This window comes from Trichoplusia ni, chromosome 1, assembly GCF_003590095.1.
Source record: "Trichoplusia ni isolate ovarian cell line Hi5 chromosome 1, tn1, whole genome shotgun sequence".
Taxonomy (NCBI): domain Eukaryota; kingdom Metazoa; phylum Arthropoda; class Insecta; order Lepidoptera; family Noctuidae; genus Trichoplusia; species Trichoplusia ni.
The window spans coordinates 22,237,069-22,252,441 of record NC_039478.1 but is presented as its reverse complement, the minus strand read 5'-3'; the positions used below and the strand labels follow the sequence as shown (position 1 = coordinate 22,252,441).

The following is a 15,373-nucleotide window of genomic DNA, read 5'->3' as shown; positions in this document are numbered from 1 at the left end:
GATTTCTCTCTCGTAGAGATTCTTAAAATCTTACTCTAACTTAAAATAGTATAAACCGACTAATCGTTAGTTTCGGCCTCTACAAACAATACACCTTATAGCCAATCAGGGTATTCAACCTGTGACCTTTCGTTCAGAGAGTGAAGTGAGTAAGCACTGTTCCGAGCAGTAAGTAATGTTACTTGAACTCGATGTGACAGTCAGGCTCGGTTCATATAGACGTGAAGAGGGTAGATCGACATTTACATATTTATAGAATCATTCTCTGCAAACCCTTTATAAATGTAAGTTTGTCAAGGAAATGCTCATTTTGCTGACGGATTTTTTTGGTTTATCATATTTGCACGAAATATATTTTCGGTTAAGATTCATTTAATTTTAATTTCGAATTTTTAAATTAAGAATTGACCGAATCACCCGAGGCTCTGCATTCGGCAGAAGCTCGCCGAATTCGATTACGGCGGGTGCCGGGCCCAGCGCCCGCCGCATTATGATGTAACATCCGCAATAATCCAGCCTCCAGGAACATCACAAACACCGACAATTGAAAACTGACGCAGTTTTATTAAGACGTCGTGTCGAGGTGGGCGGCGCCGTCATAAATTATCTCTGTAATTTTCCTGTCTGTCCGAACGTGATCGATGGCGGGGCGGACGTGCATACGAGCACTTTACTCATTACTGCAATCGAATGCGTACATTTCTTGTAAAGGAAATAAATTATAACTTGAAAACGTCAGTTCGATCGGGTTTCGATAGAATACAAGCAGTTACTAGTGCTATCCAACACAATCACCGCAGCTTCAGTGAGAGACGTCAATTTTAATTGGAATTAATAGGCGATAAGTAATTCCGTGGGTCAGACCGGGCCGCGGGGTTTGTTTACCGGGGCGGGCGGGCCTGCAGGGCGGCGGGCGGCGGCGTCAGCTGAGTGCGCGCGCCGCGGTCGATAGCGGGCGCGCGGGGCGCAGGCGCGGCGCTATCGAGCCCACACGGGCCGCCGCCGCCGCCGGCCGCGAACGTGATGCATGCGGGCACCTAGCGGCTGCACGCGCGCGGGCCTCATGGGCACCGTGCTGAGCTTCAGCCCGCGCGAGCGGCGCCCGCCCGCCGCCGCGCCGCCGCCGGACCGCGCCGCGCTCGCCTACTCCTACGAGCGCCTCAACAACGCCAAGAACCGCGAGAACCGCGAGCTGCCGCGCGACGAGCGCCGCGCCACCCTCGACGACGCCGCCAAGATCATCTCGGAGAAGACGGCGCTGGAAAAGAACCTCAAGAAGCACTCGCTGTTCATAAACGCGCTCTCGTGGAAGCGGTTTTCCACGGCCAACAACAACAAGAAGAAGTTGGAATGCAAGAGCAAGAGCGTAGCGACGTTCCGCGCGCCGCTGACGGACAACGCGCCGCTGGACCGCAACAAGAATGTGTCGGTGCAGGGCGTGTACGGGCGGCCGGCGCCCGCTCCCGCGCCGCCACCCGACGTGGCGCGCGCCAACGCGCTCAACAACAACGTGGTGTGCTACGACAAGCTGCCCTCCAGCGGCGCGCCCGTGCTGGTCCCGCGCAAGACCGTCATCCAGGCCTCCACGTCCGAGCTGCTCAAGTGCCTGGGCCTGTTCCTGCACACGCGCTGCCACCGCCTGCGCGACTTCCAGGCGGGCGACGCCGTCATGTGGCTGCGGACGGTGGACCGCTCGCTCCTGCTGCAAGGATGGCAGGTAAACACCATTCATGCCTCATATCTACTCACACAGGTTGACAACACCAAGGCGCAGACGACACCGCTGCACCGACTGCATATTGGCTGGCATTGTTGAGTGAAATAAGATTTGCATAACAATGATGCGGAAAATTGAGGCTGGTTGCAAAATCAATACAATACAATGTGAGTCTGTTTGATTCAATTTGTTAATTAGGAGCTATTGTGTCAGCACAACAGCAAGCAAATCGACCGAGTTGTATTTTTTTATTTTTTTTTGTATTCTGTGTTACTAAAACCTTTTTTCTCACATTTATTTTTATGGGACATTTGCGTCGACCGTGAACAGCTTCCTATGTTTTGTTCCATTTAGTTAATTCCGGCTGCAGTGTTGTCCTTGTTTCAATTACAATGGGCTCGAACAAATTGTACGATCACATCGAGACAGTTTTGTTGTGTTTTAAATACTGTTATTGTAGTTAAAGTACTGCTCAGAAAAATAAGGATCAATTAAGTAGTGTAACTTGATTTTTCAAATACCAAAGATAATTCAGTACAGAGGTGGTAATAAATTTTATTTTATTAGATTTATTTAATTTAATAAAATTTAATTATCTATTACGAACATTAAAACATTTAAAACTTACAAAATGTAACGAAACAGCTTGACATTATTTGCCAAGTTTCCAATCCCCTTTCTTGAACATTTCACAACAACGCTAAGCCACCATTTTCTCATAAACGTCAACAATAAATTATCCTGCAGGTACATCATACAATATGCTAAAAGCCCGCATCTATTATTAATATCGCTTTCGAAATTCGTCGGTATTTCATCTGCAACCAAGCTCATAAAGTTTTGTGATACAAACAGTAGTAGCTTCATTCAATATGAAGGGGGACCCAAGCGTACGTCACCGTGGAAAATCGATAGAACGTTATGGCATAAGAACTTGGTACCCGTGCCTTTCTATAACGATTTGGCTTTGTTTAGAGCGAGACGGCAATAGCCATTGAGTGCGTTCGCCTTAGATTTTGAATTTGGAGAGTGCATTCGGTTGTGTGACGTAATTCTTTTATTTGAATTTGGATATTTTTATTTTAAGATATTATATTACAGGTTTATTAAAAAAAAGACAAATATTAAACCTTTTCTTTTTTAAGTCAAATTAATAAACCTTTGGTGCAATAATAATTTGAAATAGTTATAAATACGTATTGCTTCTTACGATTTATTTCACACAAACATTTATTTTATTATACGATTGTATATTTTCAACCCTCTGTTCGGAATGGAAAACACGAGCGTCAATAAAACTCAACGTTTAGTACCTTTGAGGCCGCCATGTTGTTGTTTCCCGCAAGGAGGTGGAACGTACTCACGGCTTTACAACCGTAGGATTAACAATGCCACTGCATTTTTTTAAGAACTATTTGAATTTATGAAAACCGAAGCAGGCCGTGAATTTATTAGAATAAAAAAAGGATTTCTGTTCAAGATTTAATTGTTTAACCAGAAAGACCTCGCTTTGGGGTGAGAAAATTAAAAAAATAAATTAAAAAAGTAACTTTCTACATTACTGGCTTTGACACACAGTTTTCAACCTACATAATAATTTGAAAACAATAATAATGCTTCGTCTATTTGTGTGCTGATCAATATTTAATAAGTATGGAATGACAATGGCAGCCGATTACGATCGCGTGCGGCTCATAAAACATTTATTGACAACTGGGAAATCAGTTGCTGGAAGCAACTTTGATAGTATTCACCAATTTTCCGTTTCATTTGAAAGTTTTGGATACATAACTAAATTGATAGCTAGGTTACGTTTGGACTTTCATTTTAATTATTAATATGTTGAAAAAATAAACGTTTTTAATTAATCTAGATTACAAATTTTGTTGCATTTAAGAGAACGTAAAACACGTTTCTAATTAATTTAATTATTAGTTTGTTCCGACATAAAAAAGGTTTATTGATCAAATACATTTAGGTACTCATAAGCTTGCTTAATTTACATATCTGCTTAGCAAAAATAAACTTCACAGCGAACGTAGAATCACAAAACAGTTAACAACTAATTAACAATCATAAAACTAAAGTTTCATAGCCAAGTTACCCCTAAAAACCTTCAGAACACCTTTAAACCTTCGCTGTAACTGGATAATACCGGTTACAATAAAATCAATGTGAAGTGCTCTTGACGTGACGCCGTATTGCTGGTTCCGTGGGTACGGTTGTGTGCGGTGATTGCGTACACGTTTTCATGTAGACTAGAATTGAGTTATTATCTAGAGTTTGATGTGTGTTCCTTGTTTTGAGATTTCTTTCGCCAAAGGGTAAATAAGGAAATTGCCGCTAAAATGGCGCATAATTAAAATATAAATATTTGAACGGAACTGTCAGTCTTGCAAGTAAAACTCGCGTTTGACTGTTTTTCTTGGCGCTTTCTTGCAAACTTAAGTATTTCGTAAACTTGTATACATGTAAAGAGTGGCAGGTGCTATGCTGTGGAGTTGGTTGCGATGAAGAGCGGGCGATAGAGGGTGTTGTCTATTAAATCGACGTTCATAAAATGCTAATAAATATCTTAAACTGCTTTATTTAGATTTTTCATGACTCTATTTTCAGACATTACACGTTACTAATGCGTCGTCCCGCTATCACAAATACAACAAGCTCTCGAATAAGATAGAAACGACAAAACATTAATAAAAACGTAGTGTAAAGATCTAAAAGTTTTCTTTACAGCAGTCGGTCTGAGATCATTAGACTGTAAAATGTAAAATTCCACATAATAGTTAAATAGCGTATTACAACCTCTTTTCTAATAAAGAGGTACAGAAAACTAAAACACCTGTACCGATCCAGCATTAGAATTTATACTGGCCATTTCTAGCTTTTCACTGAAGAGCAAAGGCCCCACTCCTCCAATTGATCCTAGTCTATGGCTAATAGGAGCCAATTTTGCGAGGAGGAATCGAACACGTCCCGCCATCTCATTATGGGCCTACCGCAGCCAGTAAGGATTTAAGTAGATATCATATAGAAAGCCAATATTTAGATTTTCCTACGTTTTTATACACTCACTTTCTTGTTTCTTTGTCGTTTCGGTTGGATTTTTGTAACTCAAATTTGAGGGATTTCCCGATAAGCTAGCAGGCTGAAATATTTGGTAGCTTTAAACCCGATTACAATGCAATTTACAACTATAAATACACACGCACAATATACACATGTACTTATCAAGACTAACACAAATAGCCTTAGAATTTAGTTCAAAATTTTTACTTTTAACTCACTCAATAAGACGACGAAAATGTATATCGTATACTAGTTGTTGCCCGCGACTTCGTCCGCGTGGTTAGAAGATATAAGTTAGGAATTTTTGAACGAAAACCCCCGAAGATTAATATTTTTCCCGTTTTTGCCACGTTTTCCATTGTATCTTCGCTCCTTTTAGTTGCAGCGTGATGTTATACAGCCTGAAACCTTCCTCGATTAACGGTCTATTGAACGCATTTTTTTTTTCAAAATGAACCCGTAGTTCCTGAGATTATCTCGTTCAAACAAACAAATTCTTCAGCTTTATATGTTAGTATAGAAGTATAGATAAAGTTCCTACATGAGACGTGCAATCATTACTGACTCTAATAGTTTATTATTTACGAAAAGGCTCCACCATACGCCATAACAACCACATATTTACTAATAATAGGGTAATAAATACCTTTTTACGGCTAACGGGTGATATTATACTCTACATTACAGCACAAGGTTAGAAGAAAACCATTTTATGTTTCATAAATCTTTGGTAAGAGCCAGTGAGCTTCGTAGCTCGGGAAATCCGGGTTACGATCGTAGACTCGTAGACAACTGCTACGGATGCTACGAGAACGTTACAGAGCTTTTCGTGACTTACGTAAAAGTTTTAAAGAATAGTTCATTTTATGCTTAGATTATAATATGGCTATAGTTTTCAATATCAGTTTTTGTTAAATAATATGATTTTTATTTACCGTAAGTTACTTTTTTTATTACAGTTCACAGTTTTTTGCTTTCCATTTTCAAGCGACGTCAAAAAGTAGGTCGTTCTCAAATCGTCTGTTTTTTTTTTGTTGTTTGTTTTTAATTGAGAACTTCTGACTTGATGCACCGATTTTATTGATTCTTTTTTCATTTAAAATGTGATTGCTGTAATTAGGTACTGTAAAAATTCAGTCCTTTATTGGAAGTCGGTTGTAAATTATTGTTAAATAAATAGAAGTAAGTTACTAAAGCGTTTGTGTTATGGAATTCAGATACAACGAAGGTACCACAAACACCCAGACCCGAGACAATATAGAAATGTGATTTTTTACATTGACCCGACCGGGGATCGAACCCGGGACCTCGGAGCTAGCGACACCTTGAAACCGGTGCGTACGACACTCGACCACGGAGGTCGAGTGTGTGTTGTCAAAACAATATATATATAGAAACAATAACCTATTTAGTTTCATGACTCACCCCCAAAAGCCAAGCCAAACATGTGAAATCGGCACATGAAACTTAAAAAAGGACCGTGACCTTTGACACGACATACTATGACGACATCATGTTAATATAAAACACAGTCAATTAGTCAGTCAGTATACAGGAGCTTTCATATACAGTGGAGTGCCAACTTAACCTAAATTCCGGCAATCTAGGTCTCAAGGCTTCGGCACAGTTAGATTTTGATCAAGTTTCTACAAATTCAGGTCATTTAATTAGATTACGTCTATCATTGCACCCAGACTTTGGACGGGTTAATGAACTATTTTTAATTGCTGACAAAAAAATATACTTTTAAAACTAGATGAGCAAGATCCTTTACATTTAAATAGGCTGCTGGTAGGAAAATATATTAGCAATGTTAGTGCAGTTGTATTTTCTTTAGTTTTTTTTAAAACTATTGTAGGACAAGTTTATAATGAAAGATTTAAAAAAGGTTTACTCACGTGTATTATACGAGATCGCAAAACTAGTTGGTTTCACGACGCCGCGGCCGCTTCATCTCATGACTCCCGTCGCGCCGCTTAGGATCAAAACTGTCTGAAAATCCGGTTAAATAAGCGTGACTTCATCATTTTCAAATAATTATAATAACATTCTATTACAGTAAACATTTTGTCTTAGCTGCTTTACAACCAACTTCACATCACTATGGACTATTAAACTAAGTCATTCTGTCCAATGTCACTCGGCAAAAGTCCAAAGAAATATAGGCAACCTTTCACTACTTTATATAAGTATATATTTAAGGCACATGACAATTAAACTTCTAGAACCTAACCTTCAAAATTTACATTAAAAATGTATGGACAACCATCATGGCGGGCAAACTTCATTATTAACTATGAATTAGAAATTATATTTTCAAAAGCCTAAAGGTCATTTCTCTATTGCTGGAATGTTATAATATGGATGATGACAAATTTTTTTTGCAGTGTCCGTCTTGTAGTTTTTTGTATAATAATGGATACGTATTCTTTAATTTGCCCTGCAAACATAAATTGACCAAATTACAGTGAATGAAACTTACGTGTGACGTCACGTTTGAGTATAAATTTTACCATATCGTTACGTCACAAGCCCCCTCGCCTAAACTTTAAAGCAGTTAATCTTTGTCAATTCTAGTTTTTCTGAAAAAGGAAAAAATACGTGTCTCATACTTTCAATTATCTAACTGAGGGACTAATGAGATCTTTTCTTTTTATACCCAGTCATCATCTCTATTGTTTAAGAACGGTTTACTAGAGTATGTTTACTAAAATCGTTCGACTAGTTTCGGATTAAGTCTGTAATCATGAGTCAAACTAGTCGAGCGTTCCCAATAATACGTGTGAGTAAACCGTTTTGATGTTATTATGAATCTGACTCACGAAAGTTGTTGTAATAATGTTGGAATATTCTTTCTATATTGGTTTTCCACTACTTCAAGGTAAACTTAACAATTGGTAGTTTCTTTTGTGAAGGCAGTTTGAGGTGATTAGCATTACAGCATTATTACGAATAATGTTTGGTGAGTTACATGTCATTGAGGTCGGAATGTTTCATGAGTCATGTGAAAATGTGAAAATAAGTGGTTGGTGGAAACCAAAAAGTTGGCAGAGAAAGATTATTTTAATGTGAATGGTTGTTTTTTCAATAGATATATTTTTAATAGACTCATTTATTTAAACTTACTAATATTATAATCCCACTAACATCATGAACGTGAAAGTTTATATATATGGAAGGATTTTGTTAGACTTTCAAGCAAAAAACCGCTAAGGGATTCGGACGAAATTTGGTACACACATAGTTTTTATGCTAGTTAATACATGGGATAATTATTTTATGTTCCCGTGGGATCATATTCGATTTGTAGCGGGCGGAGCCGCCGGCAACAACTACATTATAATACTGTACGTTAACCTAGAAATAAGTGAAACTCCCCGTGACATAAGGATTAAATTCTTTAGTGTGGGAGATTAAAAAGAATTTGTAGATAAAATACATTTAGAACCGAGAGGAAAATATTCTACGTTTGTTTACTTTTTACTTCGTTCATACTGTAACGATAACATTGACCTGTTCATCGACATTATCCTAATTTAATCTCTATTTATAAACATAATATTACGCCACCACTAATTTGCTACGAGTCTTTACAAATTCATGAGGAAATACCGTTTATTTTCGGTAAATCAATAACGCTACGGATACCGTAGCACCGTAGCGCCTGACGGATTCGTAGTCCATTTTGGTAAAACATTGGAATGAATCAACTTGTATGTTCTGGTTAAGCAAACCTTTTTTTTATGGATTACTCATTACTCTAGCCTTTTTATTTATTTATTTATTTACACTTCTATACATTAAATGTACAATGGCACACTTAATGCCTGAGGCATTCTCTACCAGTCAACCATAGGGTGATGCAGAGATATCAAGAGGTAGGTGTGCCTATAAATAAAGGTAAGGTAATATATATATATCCTAATTAGACATACATACATTTTGCCGGTGAGGTGTAGGTGTTGGTTACATTAGGTATAGGTTGATAGAGGTAATAGGTCGCGTTCTTTTTAAAGTAAAAGTTGGCAAATTAAATACTTCCACTTATAATATACTGGCTGTTTTGACTGCCAGTTTTATGAGTTTGATCAAAGTTCATAATTGCAGTTTCCCAGAAATGGTTCCGTCGACATACTTGTCTATTTTAGAAATCAGTGTCATGGTCACTGGTAAAGAAAGAGGCGTATGAATAGGTATCGAATAAAAAGTAGTTTCGTTCCTATATTTGACATTGGCATAAAATTCGAGATCTTTACAAAGGTATTATTAAGGTAAAACAGTTCAAAACATAGATTTACGGAAAAACATACATTCCAATATCATCTGCTTTGAACATTTTGATGTTAGCTGAAAAGGCTTTATTCTTTATCTACTTGAACTTAATTTTGATGTTTGTTATTACCCTTGTTGCCTAAGCTCATGTGATCCGACTGAAAGTCATCTATACCTAAAAGTCCATAAGATTTTCATCAATAAATCCCGCCGCGTCAGCTCATGATTAAGGACTCCGGTTGGGTCCGAAACTAGTCGGGCACCCCCGATAAATACGCGTGAGTAAACCGTTACATCATTGAATAATGAATCAGTCTCACGATAGTTATTATAAAAATAAGTGGAGAGTATAAGACAAAAAATTACTCACAGATAAAGCCTCTAAGTCACGTGCAAAATACATCACCTTGACCGTAACTTTCGAGAAGGATTATATTACATACATTATTAACCGTTAAGCAGTGTACTTACATGCAAAACCGAACATAGGATACATCGATGACATTGTCAAGTAAATATCACCCCTATGACAACGGAATAAGGTGGTAAGGTATAGTGTATCATACACGGTATTAAATGTTAGTAACCCTGAAACTTGTAAGGAATCGGCATTGATGAGATCGATAGCTAACTATGAGTCATGGTAAATTACCCAGGCTTTATACGGACCTACTGCCCCAAGTGTAAATATAATTTCTCTCTCGACTTACTTCATTTAAATTTTTGCCTTTTCAGCTGCTAATGGGAACCAGAAAATGGGCTGAGCAACAGTGGGTCGGAGGATTGGTTTTAAATGATCATCCTTATGTTTATTGTTATCCACAAATAATGTCTGGTTTGGAATTCCCTAGGTCCATGTACAAAATTGTGCTATAAAATCGACCATTTTCTTACTATAATTAAGAATGAAGGTCGGGAGATGGCTTTCTCACGAAATTATGCATTTTAATAAATTATTTATGCTTAAAATTATGAAATACTTGTCTCAAAAATGACAGTCTTCTTGTAAACAATATCGTAATGTATTTTTGTCGTGTGTTTCCAGGACGTGGCGTTCATAAACCCAGCGAACGTGGTGTTCGTGTACATGCTGGTGCGCGAGCTGGTGGACGGCGAGCGGATAGCGCGCCCGCAGGAGCTGCAGGCCGTGGTCCTCACCTGCCTCTACCTCTCCTACTCCTACATGGGCAACGAGATCTCCTACCCGCTCAAACCCTTCCTAGTCGAAGACTCTAAAGATAAGTTCTGGGACCGGTGCCTCCTCATCGTGGACCGCCTCTCGTTCAACATGCTCAGGATCAACTCGGAGCCGGGCTTCTTCACTGAAGTGTTCACGGAGCTGAAGGCGTGCGGCAGCGTGGAGAGCCCGGCGGGCGCGCCCCCCGCGCCCCCGCACCCCGCGCCCGCGCCCCCTCTCGCGCTCTCCGCCGCCTGACACACGGAGGTGGCCGTCCTCCGCCTGGCGCTCGCGGACCGCCCCACTCGTGTTTGATGTCGGCTCCTGACAGTCGAAGCTCTTGGTCAATCGTCCTCGGTTTAGCGTTATGAGTAGCGGCACGTATCTCTATACATTTAAACTGCAGAATATGGTTTGAAGTGCGCACTGTTGTTCAACAGTCCACATTTTAAATTCAATCTGATAACATTATGTATGTTACACGTTGCTGTAGTTATTTCCGGCCATAGTGTTAACTTGAGGAGCAACGTAAATATGTTTTCACGTGAATGCATTGTAACTTCCTAGTCATTATTTCGCTATTATTTTAAGTAACTTAGTCATTATCTTAGGTGTGAAACCTAAATATCTCATTAGTCATTATATTTTTCATTAACAGCATCTAAGGTGTGGTTGCTCAAAATACGCAAACTAATGAAAATAGTAAAATAATAAAGCCACGATTGACCAAGACTTAAAATGTCATTGCAATAGATTGATGAGTGTCAGGTTTTGTTTATGAATTATGTATTTACTTACATAATTCAGTCTCGAGACGTTGAATCAATCTCGACGGGAGAATGTGATATCTAGAGGCAAACATTTTATTTCAAGACATTTTAGGGTTTGGCAACATCTGATCGACTGTGACTGACTAAAACTGACTAATATATTGTTGAGGACAGCATGACTATATGAAGTTAATGTAGTTTGGAAGGCGCTGTGGTGGAGGACGGCGCAGCTGGCAGGAGGCCGCACCGAGCGCGCCCGCCCCCTCTCGCCCGAGCCAGCGTCGGGACTGTGAGCCGCGGGCCGCCGCGCGACTCGCGACCTAGTTTACGCTGCACTTTATTGTATATTCGTAATGTTTACGTAGGTAATTGTCTGGTAACGTTAATTTCTCGAGCCGCTGGACCAAGCGGCGATCTAGTCCAATAGAACAGCGGTTAGCTAGTAAGTTAAGAGTTTCGTAACGTAGTGAAATGAACGTATTGCCATATAGTTAGATGATATTAGAGAAATGTCTGGCAGGCGGGAGGGTGCAATAAAGCGGGAACTCCGTCATAATGTAATCCGGTTTAAGCCTTCTATGAAGTGTACGTATTAAATATTGGCCGGCTGTAAGCGGGACGACTCGATTGTTTTATTGAGCCGATGAAATGTATTAATAACAAATAGGTCAAATTTTGCGAAGGAATAAGCGTTTTGTACAGTAAAATTGAGTAAAATAATACAACTAAGTCTTAACCGTTAGAATAGTTTAGACAAATGGACGGCAGGCTTTAGCCTGAGTGGCACTCGGTCCGAGAGACGACGCGAAAACGTTTTCCTGGATGCCAGTCATGTAAGAGATGCCAGAAATGGAAGTGTTGCCAGTATACATCAATATTGATCGCGAACGAAACTCAAGTTACGATGTTTTTGAGCTTAGTTAACTATTCAAATACAAATCCGGATAATTTTGAGCCCTCGAGGGAAGTCAGGTTCATAATAGGACAGCCTAATCAACGCAACTAGGTAGAGGCCGCAAGGCCACGCCGCCACCGGCCGCACCGAGTGCCGTAGTTAAGATAAATTGTTTAGTCGAGTGAATATCTGAGGGTGTTCAACTGTAAGTATTTAATAATATAAAAAAAAGAAATCTCATAATACGTTCCAAGTCATTAACGATTAGATAAAGGTAGTTGTCTGTGATGTTAATTGAATCTTAGATTTGTGTTTAGTGATGTTCCGTTGTTTTATTTCGTCACAATTGTTGTGTTATTTATTATTATTAATAAGGAAGTTACTAAAGGCAATAATTTATTTTGTTTGGATATTCCTTGAATCTAAGAAGCACGATACGACCGTCTGTATGATATACAAAGTAAAAGAAGTAAACACTAGTATAATATATAATTGGATTGAAATGCTTTTTAAGAGTCGAGTTTTTAAATGGGAATAATTTGTTGTTGTTTTAAGTTGTTTAAGCATTGCAGTAGACATTACTTTTTTGATCTCTATTACATATAAAGGGTTGAAGTACATTCCAATTACTAGGTACATTTAAGTCAGATAAGGCCAGTAACAATTTAATATCGAATTTCGATGATCTCTCCTAAGATATTAATAGCGTAACTTTGGTATTTGAAGTGTGGATGTGCGTAACATTACTCTGATGGTATACCTGGTCATATACCTCTTCTAACATTATTCATGTAACTCACGTTTGTTAATTAATCTATTGTAAATATACCCAATTATTAAAAAAACTTTCGTATATATAAAAAGGTTCTTTTATTTCTTGTGAATATTTTTCTTATCTTGTAACCTTATAACAATGCCCGGTGCTGGGGCCTTTTTGGTCGCAAGCTAAAGGAGGGATGTTACCAATTTAAAGTAAATGTCAGTCAATCTGTCTGTCTGTGGCATCATAGCTCCCTGTATAAACGATTTTAAGTTTGCTCGAGTGTTCTTAGTCATGTTTCATAAAAATCGGTTGAGCAGTTTAAAAGTTATGGGGTTCAAAGTTGGCAAGAAATACCAAATGCCTGCAAATATTATGAGATTCTTATGTGACGGAAAAATAAAATGGTTTGAGTTCTACGACCTTTGCATCGTCACCAAATGTGTTAAATTGTGTCTCTCCTTCGAAAGGTATTTCACAACATATAGAAGCGAACAGAATATTAATAGATTTGTAATGTAATTAAATGGATAAACACTGATTCCAGAGCTCGCACTGATTTTGGTGAGTATCCTTACAAAAGCGAGCAATCACTTCTGTAGAGTGTGGCGAACACTGAGACATAAGTTAGAAACTAAAGGACGGTGGGAGAGCTATTAAAGTGCTGCTTTTAATGAGGAACACTTCAAAGCAATTCAGAAGATGAATAATGGTCTGCGGGTATATAAGTTTAAATTTTACCGCAGATACGAAATGTAAATATACAATGAGGAATTTAAAGACTATTTGAGGAGGGTAGGTATTGGATGCCAAATTGAAGCGTACAATGTAATTTAGGGTATTTGATGTCAAAAGAAATATAAATTTTAGAAGTAACCTTTCAAAAATACTTAGCTTCCTAAAATAAACGTAAAACCAAAAACAAAACCTGCTGTTAGACTCATAGAAAAGAAGTTGTCTTATTGAATGGCCATTCATATTGTATCCCTCGAATGTTGCTAGAAAGATGGAAAATCTACATTTCATCTAAGTTATTTTTACGAAGCTAATTTCTACTGTAATTAAAGTTTTACGTCTTACCGTTTCTTTAAAACCGCATATTAGGTTTTGGAACCTAAAAGACAGGAAGGCCAAGCCAACTTGAAACAAGTTTTCTTGACACTGGCAAGTGGCATTTGACAATCCGTTGTCAATTTGACACAAAATTGGTTTGCGTTTTCAAATTGTGTATTTTGTTTATTTTTATGAACTTTATTGTATTATAGGTTTAAAAGTAATTAATAATAAGCAGGCGTTTTCAGTCTACCTTAATTTCAAGCCAAGCAGTTATAATTGTAGTAGATATTCTTTATTTTTTTCATATCCTTTTATTTTGCCGGCAAAATGAGTGATTATCCGGACCCCGAGGAAGAATATGAGCTTATGTACGCTGATGAACTGGAAATGCTCAATGAAGACGAAGAACATAATGGTAAAAAAACACAATTTATTAAGAACAACCAAAAGTACAAACACAAATGGTTTAGGTTACCTATTGCAACTAACTAGATTCAAGTATAATCAACTTGTCATGTATAAACAATCTAAAAATATGCAATTAATTTGCTTTCAATATACACTATTTTGGGACAGTGCCCAAGAAATATATTTTTTTAGTGGAAGGAGTTGACAAACCACGTTCTGAATCAACTGTTGCTTGAACAACATTAACATGATAAATTATAGAAATTTGCGTGTGAAGCAACAACACCTTTAGGTTCTTTATTAATTTTTGGAATCCTTTATTTCAGAACCAAATATAATCAAGAAAAAGCCCTTACCAGCAAAACGGAGCCTTGATTTCTCAAGTCCAATAGCCAAGAAACCTATACCCAGCAAAATCACTAGCCAACCTACAGAAACTAACCTTACTCCCGACATATCTCTCACTCCAAACTTGCAACCTTTAGAAACTATAGAGGCTATACAACCTCCTTCAAGTAAAAGAACAGCAGAGGAACTCTTTGGTGACATCGATGACATAGATTTCAATGAACAGTTGCCAAGTAAAAAACAAAAAACGGAGGAAGAAAATGATTTAGACCTTATAGAGAAAATCCTTGAGGGAAGGCGGTTGAAACAGATGTTATTGGAGCCAACTGGAAGAAGTCTTGGTTTCAGGTCTAGTTACAATGCTAAAGAAAATTTGTCATTAGATATACCAAGGTAAGTTTAACATCTGTTCAATTAAGACTATACAGATATGCAAGTAAAAGTGCTAAAGAATAGCTTAAAACTCAGTTGAATCCGCAATGTAACCAATAAATTGCAAATGTATTAAATGCAATTTCTAAAAAAAAAATCTTTTAGGTTGTAAGGCAACTTGAGAGTGGCAACTTGATGGCCATGTATATTAATTTAATTCTGTTATCACCATTCACCACTGAGCTGGTCTAAATTGTCCACTAGCACCACATAAGTCAGAAACCTGCAGAACCCATACTCTAAAAGCAAGATGCAACATTCAAGCTATTCATATAAAATTCCAGATGGGCATTTCTGCCTCTAACAAATGCTGATGGTGACAGAGTGTATGTGAAGCTGGAATCCGAGGAGTCTTGGGACAGTTCTCTAGATATGACTACTGATCAGATCTCCTTGCAGTCAACATATGCCAGTACTTGGGATGAGGCTAGGAAAATTGTAAGTATGTTTTAAACAACAGTAAATTTCA

General features: G+C 38.2%; 2 protein-coding genes across 2 annotated transcripts in view; both read left to right on the top strand.

Annotated features, from left to right (window-relative positions):
• The first annotated feature begins 1,027 nt into the window (after positions 1-1,027).
• LOC113499463 (cyclin-dependent kinase 5 activator 1) lies at positions 1,028-12,822 on the top strand. The gene is made up of 2 exons (XM_026879951.1): positions 1,028-1,717; positions 10,104-12,822. Exons 1-2 carry the CDS (start codon positions 1,028-1,030, stop codon positions 10,491-10,493), a joined length of 1,080 nt encoding a protein of 359 aa, XP_026735752.1. The 3' UTR covers positions 10,494-12,822.
• A 1,033-nt stretch (positions 12,823-13,855) lies between these two features.
• LOC113499452 (chromosome transmission fidelity protein 18 homolog) overlaps positions 13,856-15,373 on the top strand; it is a 30,045-nt gene continuing 28,527 nt past the window's right edge. Inside the window, exons 1-3 of the mRNA XM_026879940.1 lie at positions 13,856-14,131; positions 14,451-14,865; positions 15,189-15,342. Of these exons, the coding sequence (XP_026735741.1) occupies positions 14,044-14,131; positions 14,451-14,865; positions 15,189-15,342 (657 nt within the window). The 5' untranslated portion in view covers positions 13,856-14,043. The remainder of the gene's footprint in view (positions 14,132-14,450; positions 14,866-15,188; positions 15,343-15,373) is intronic.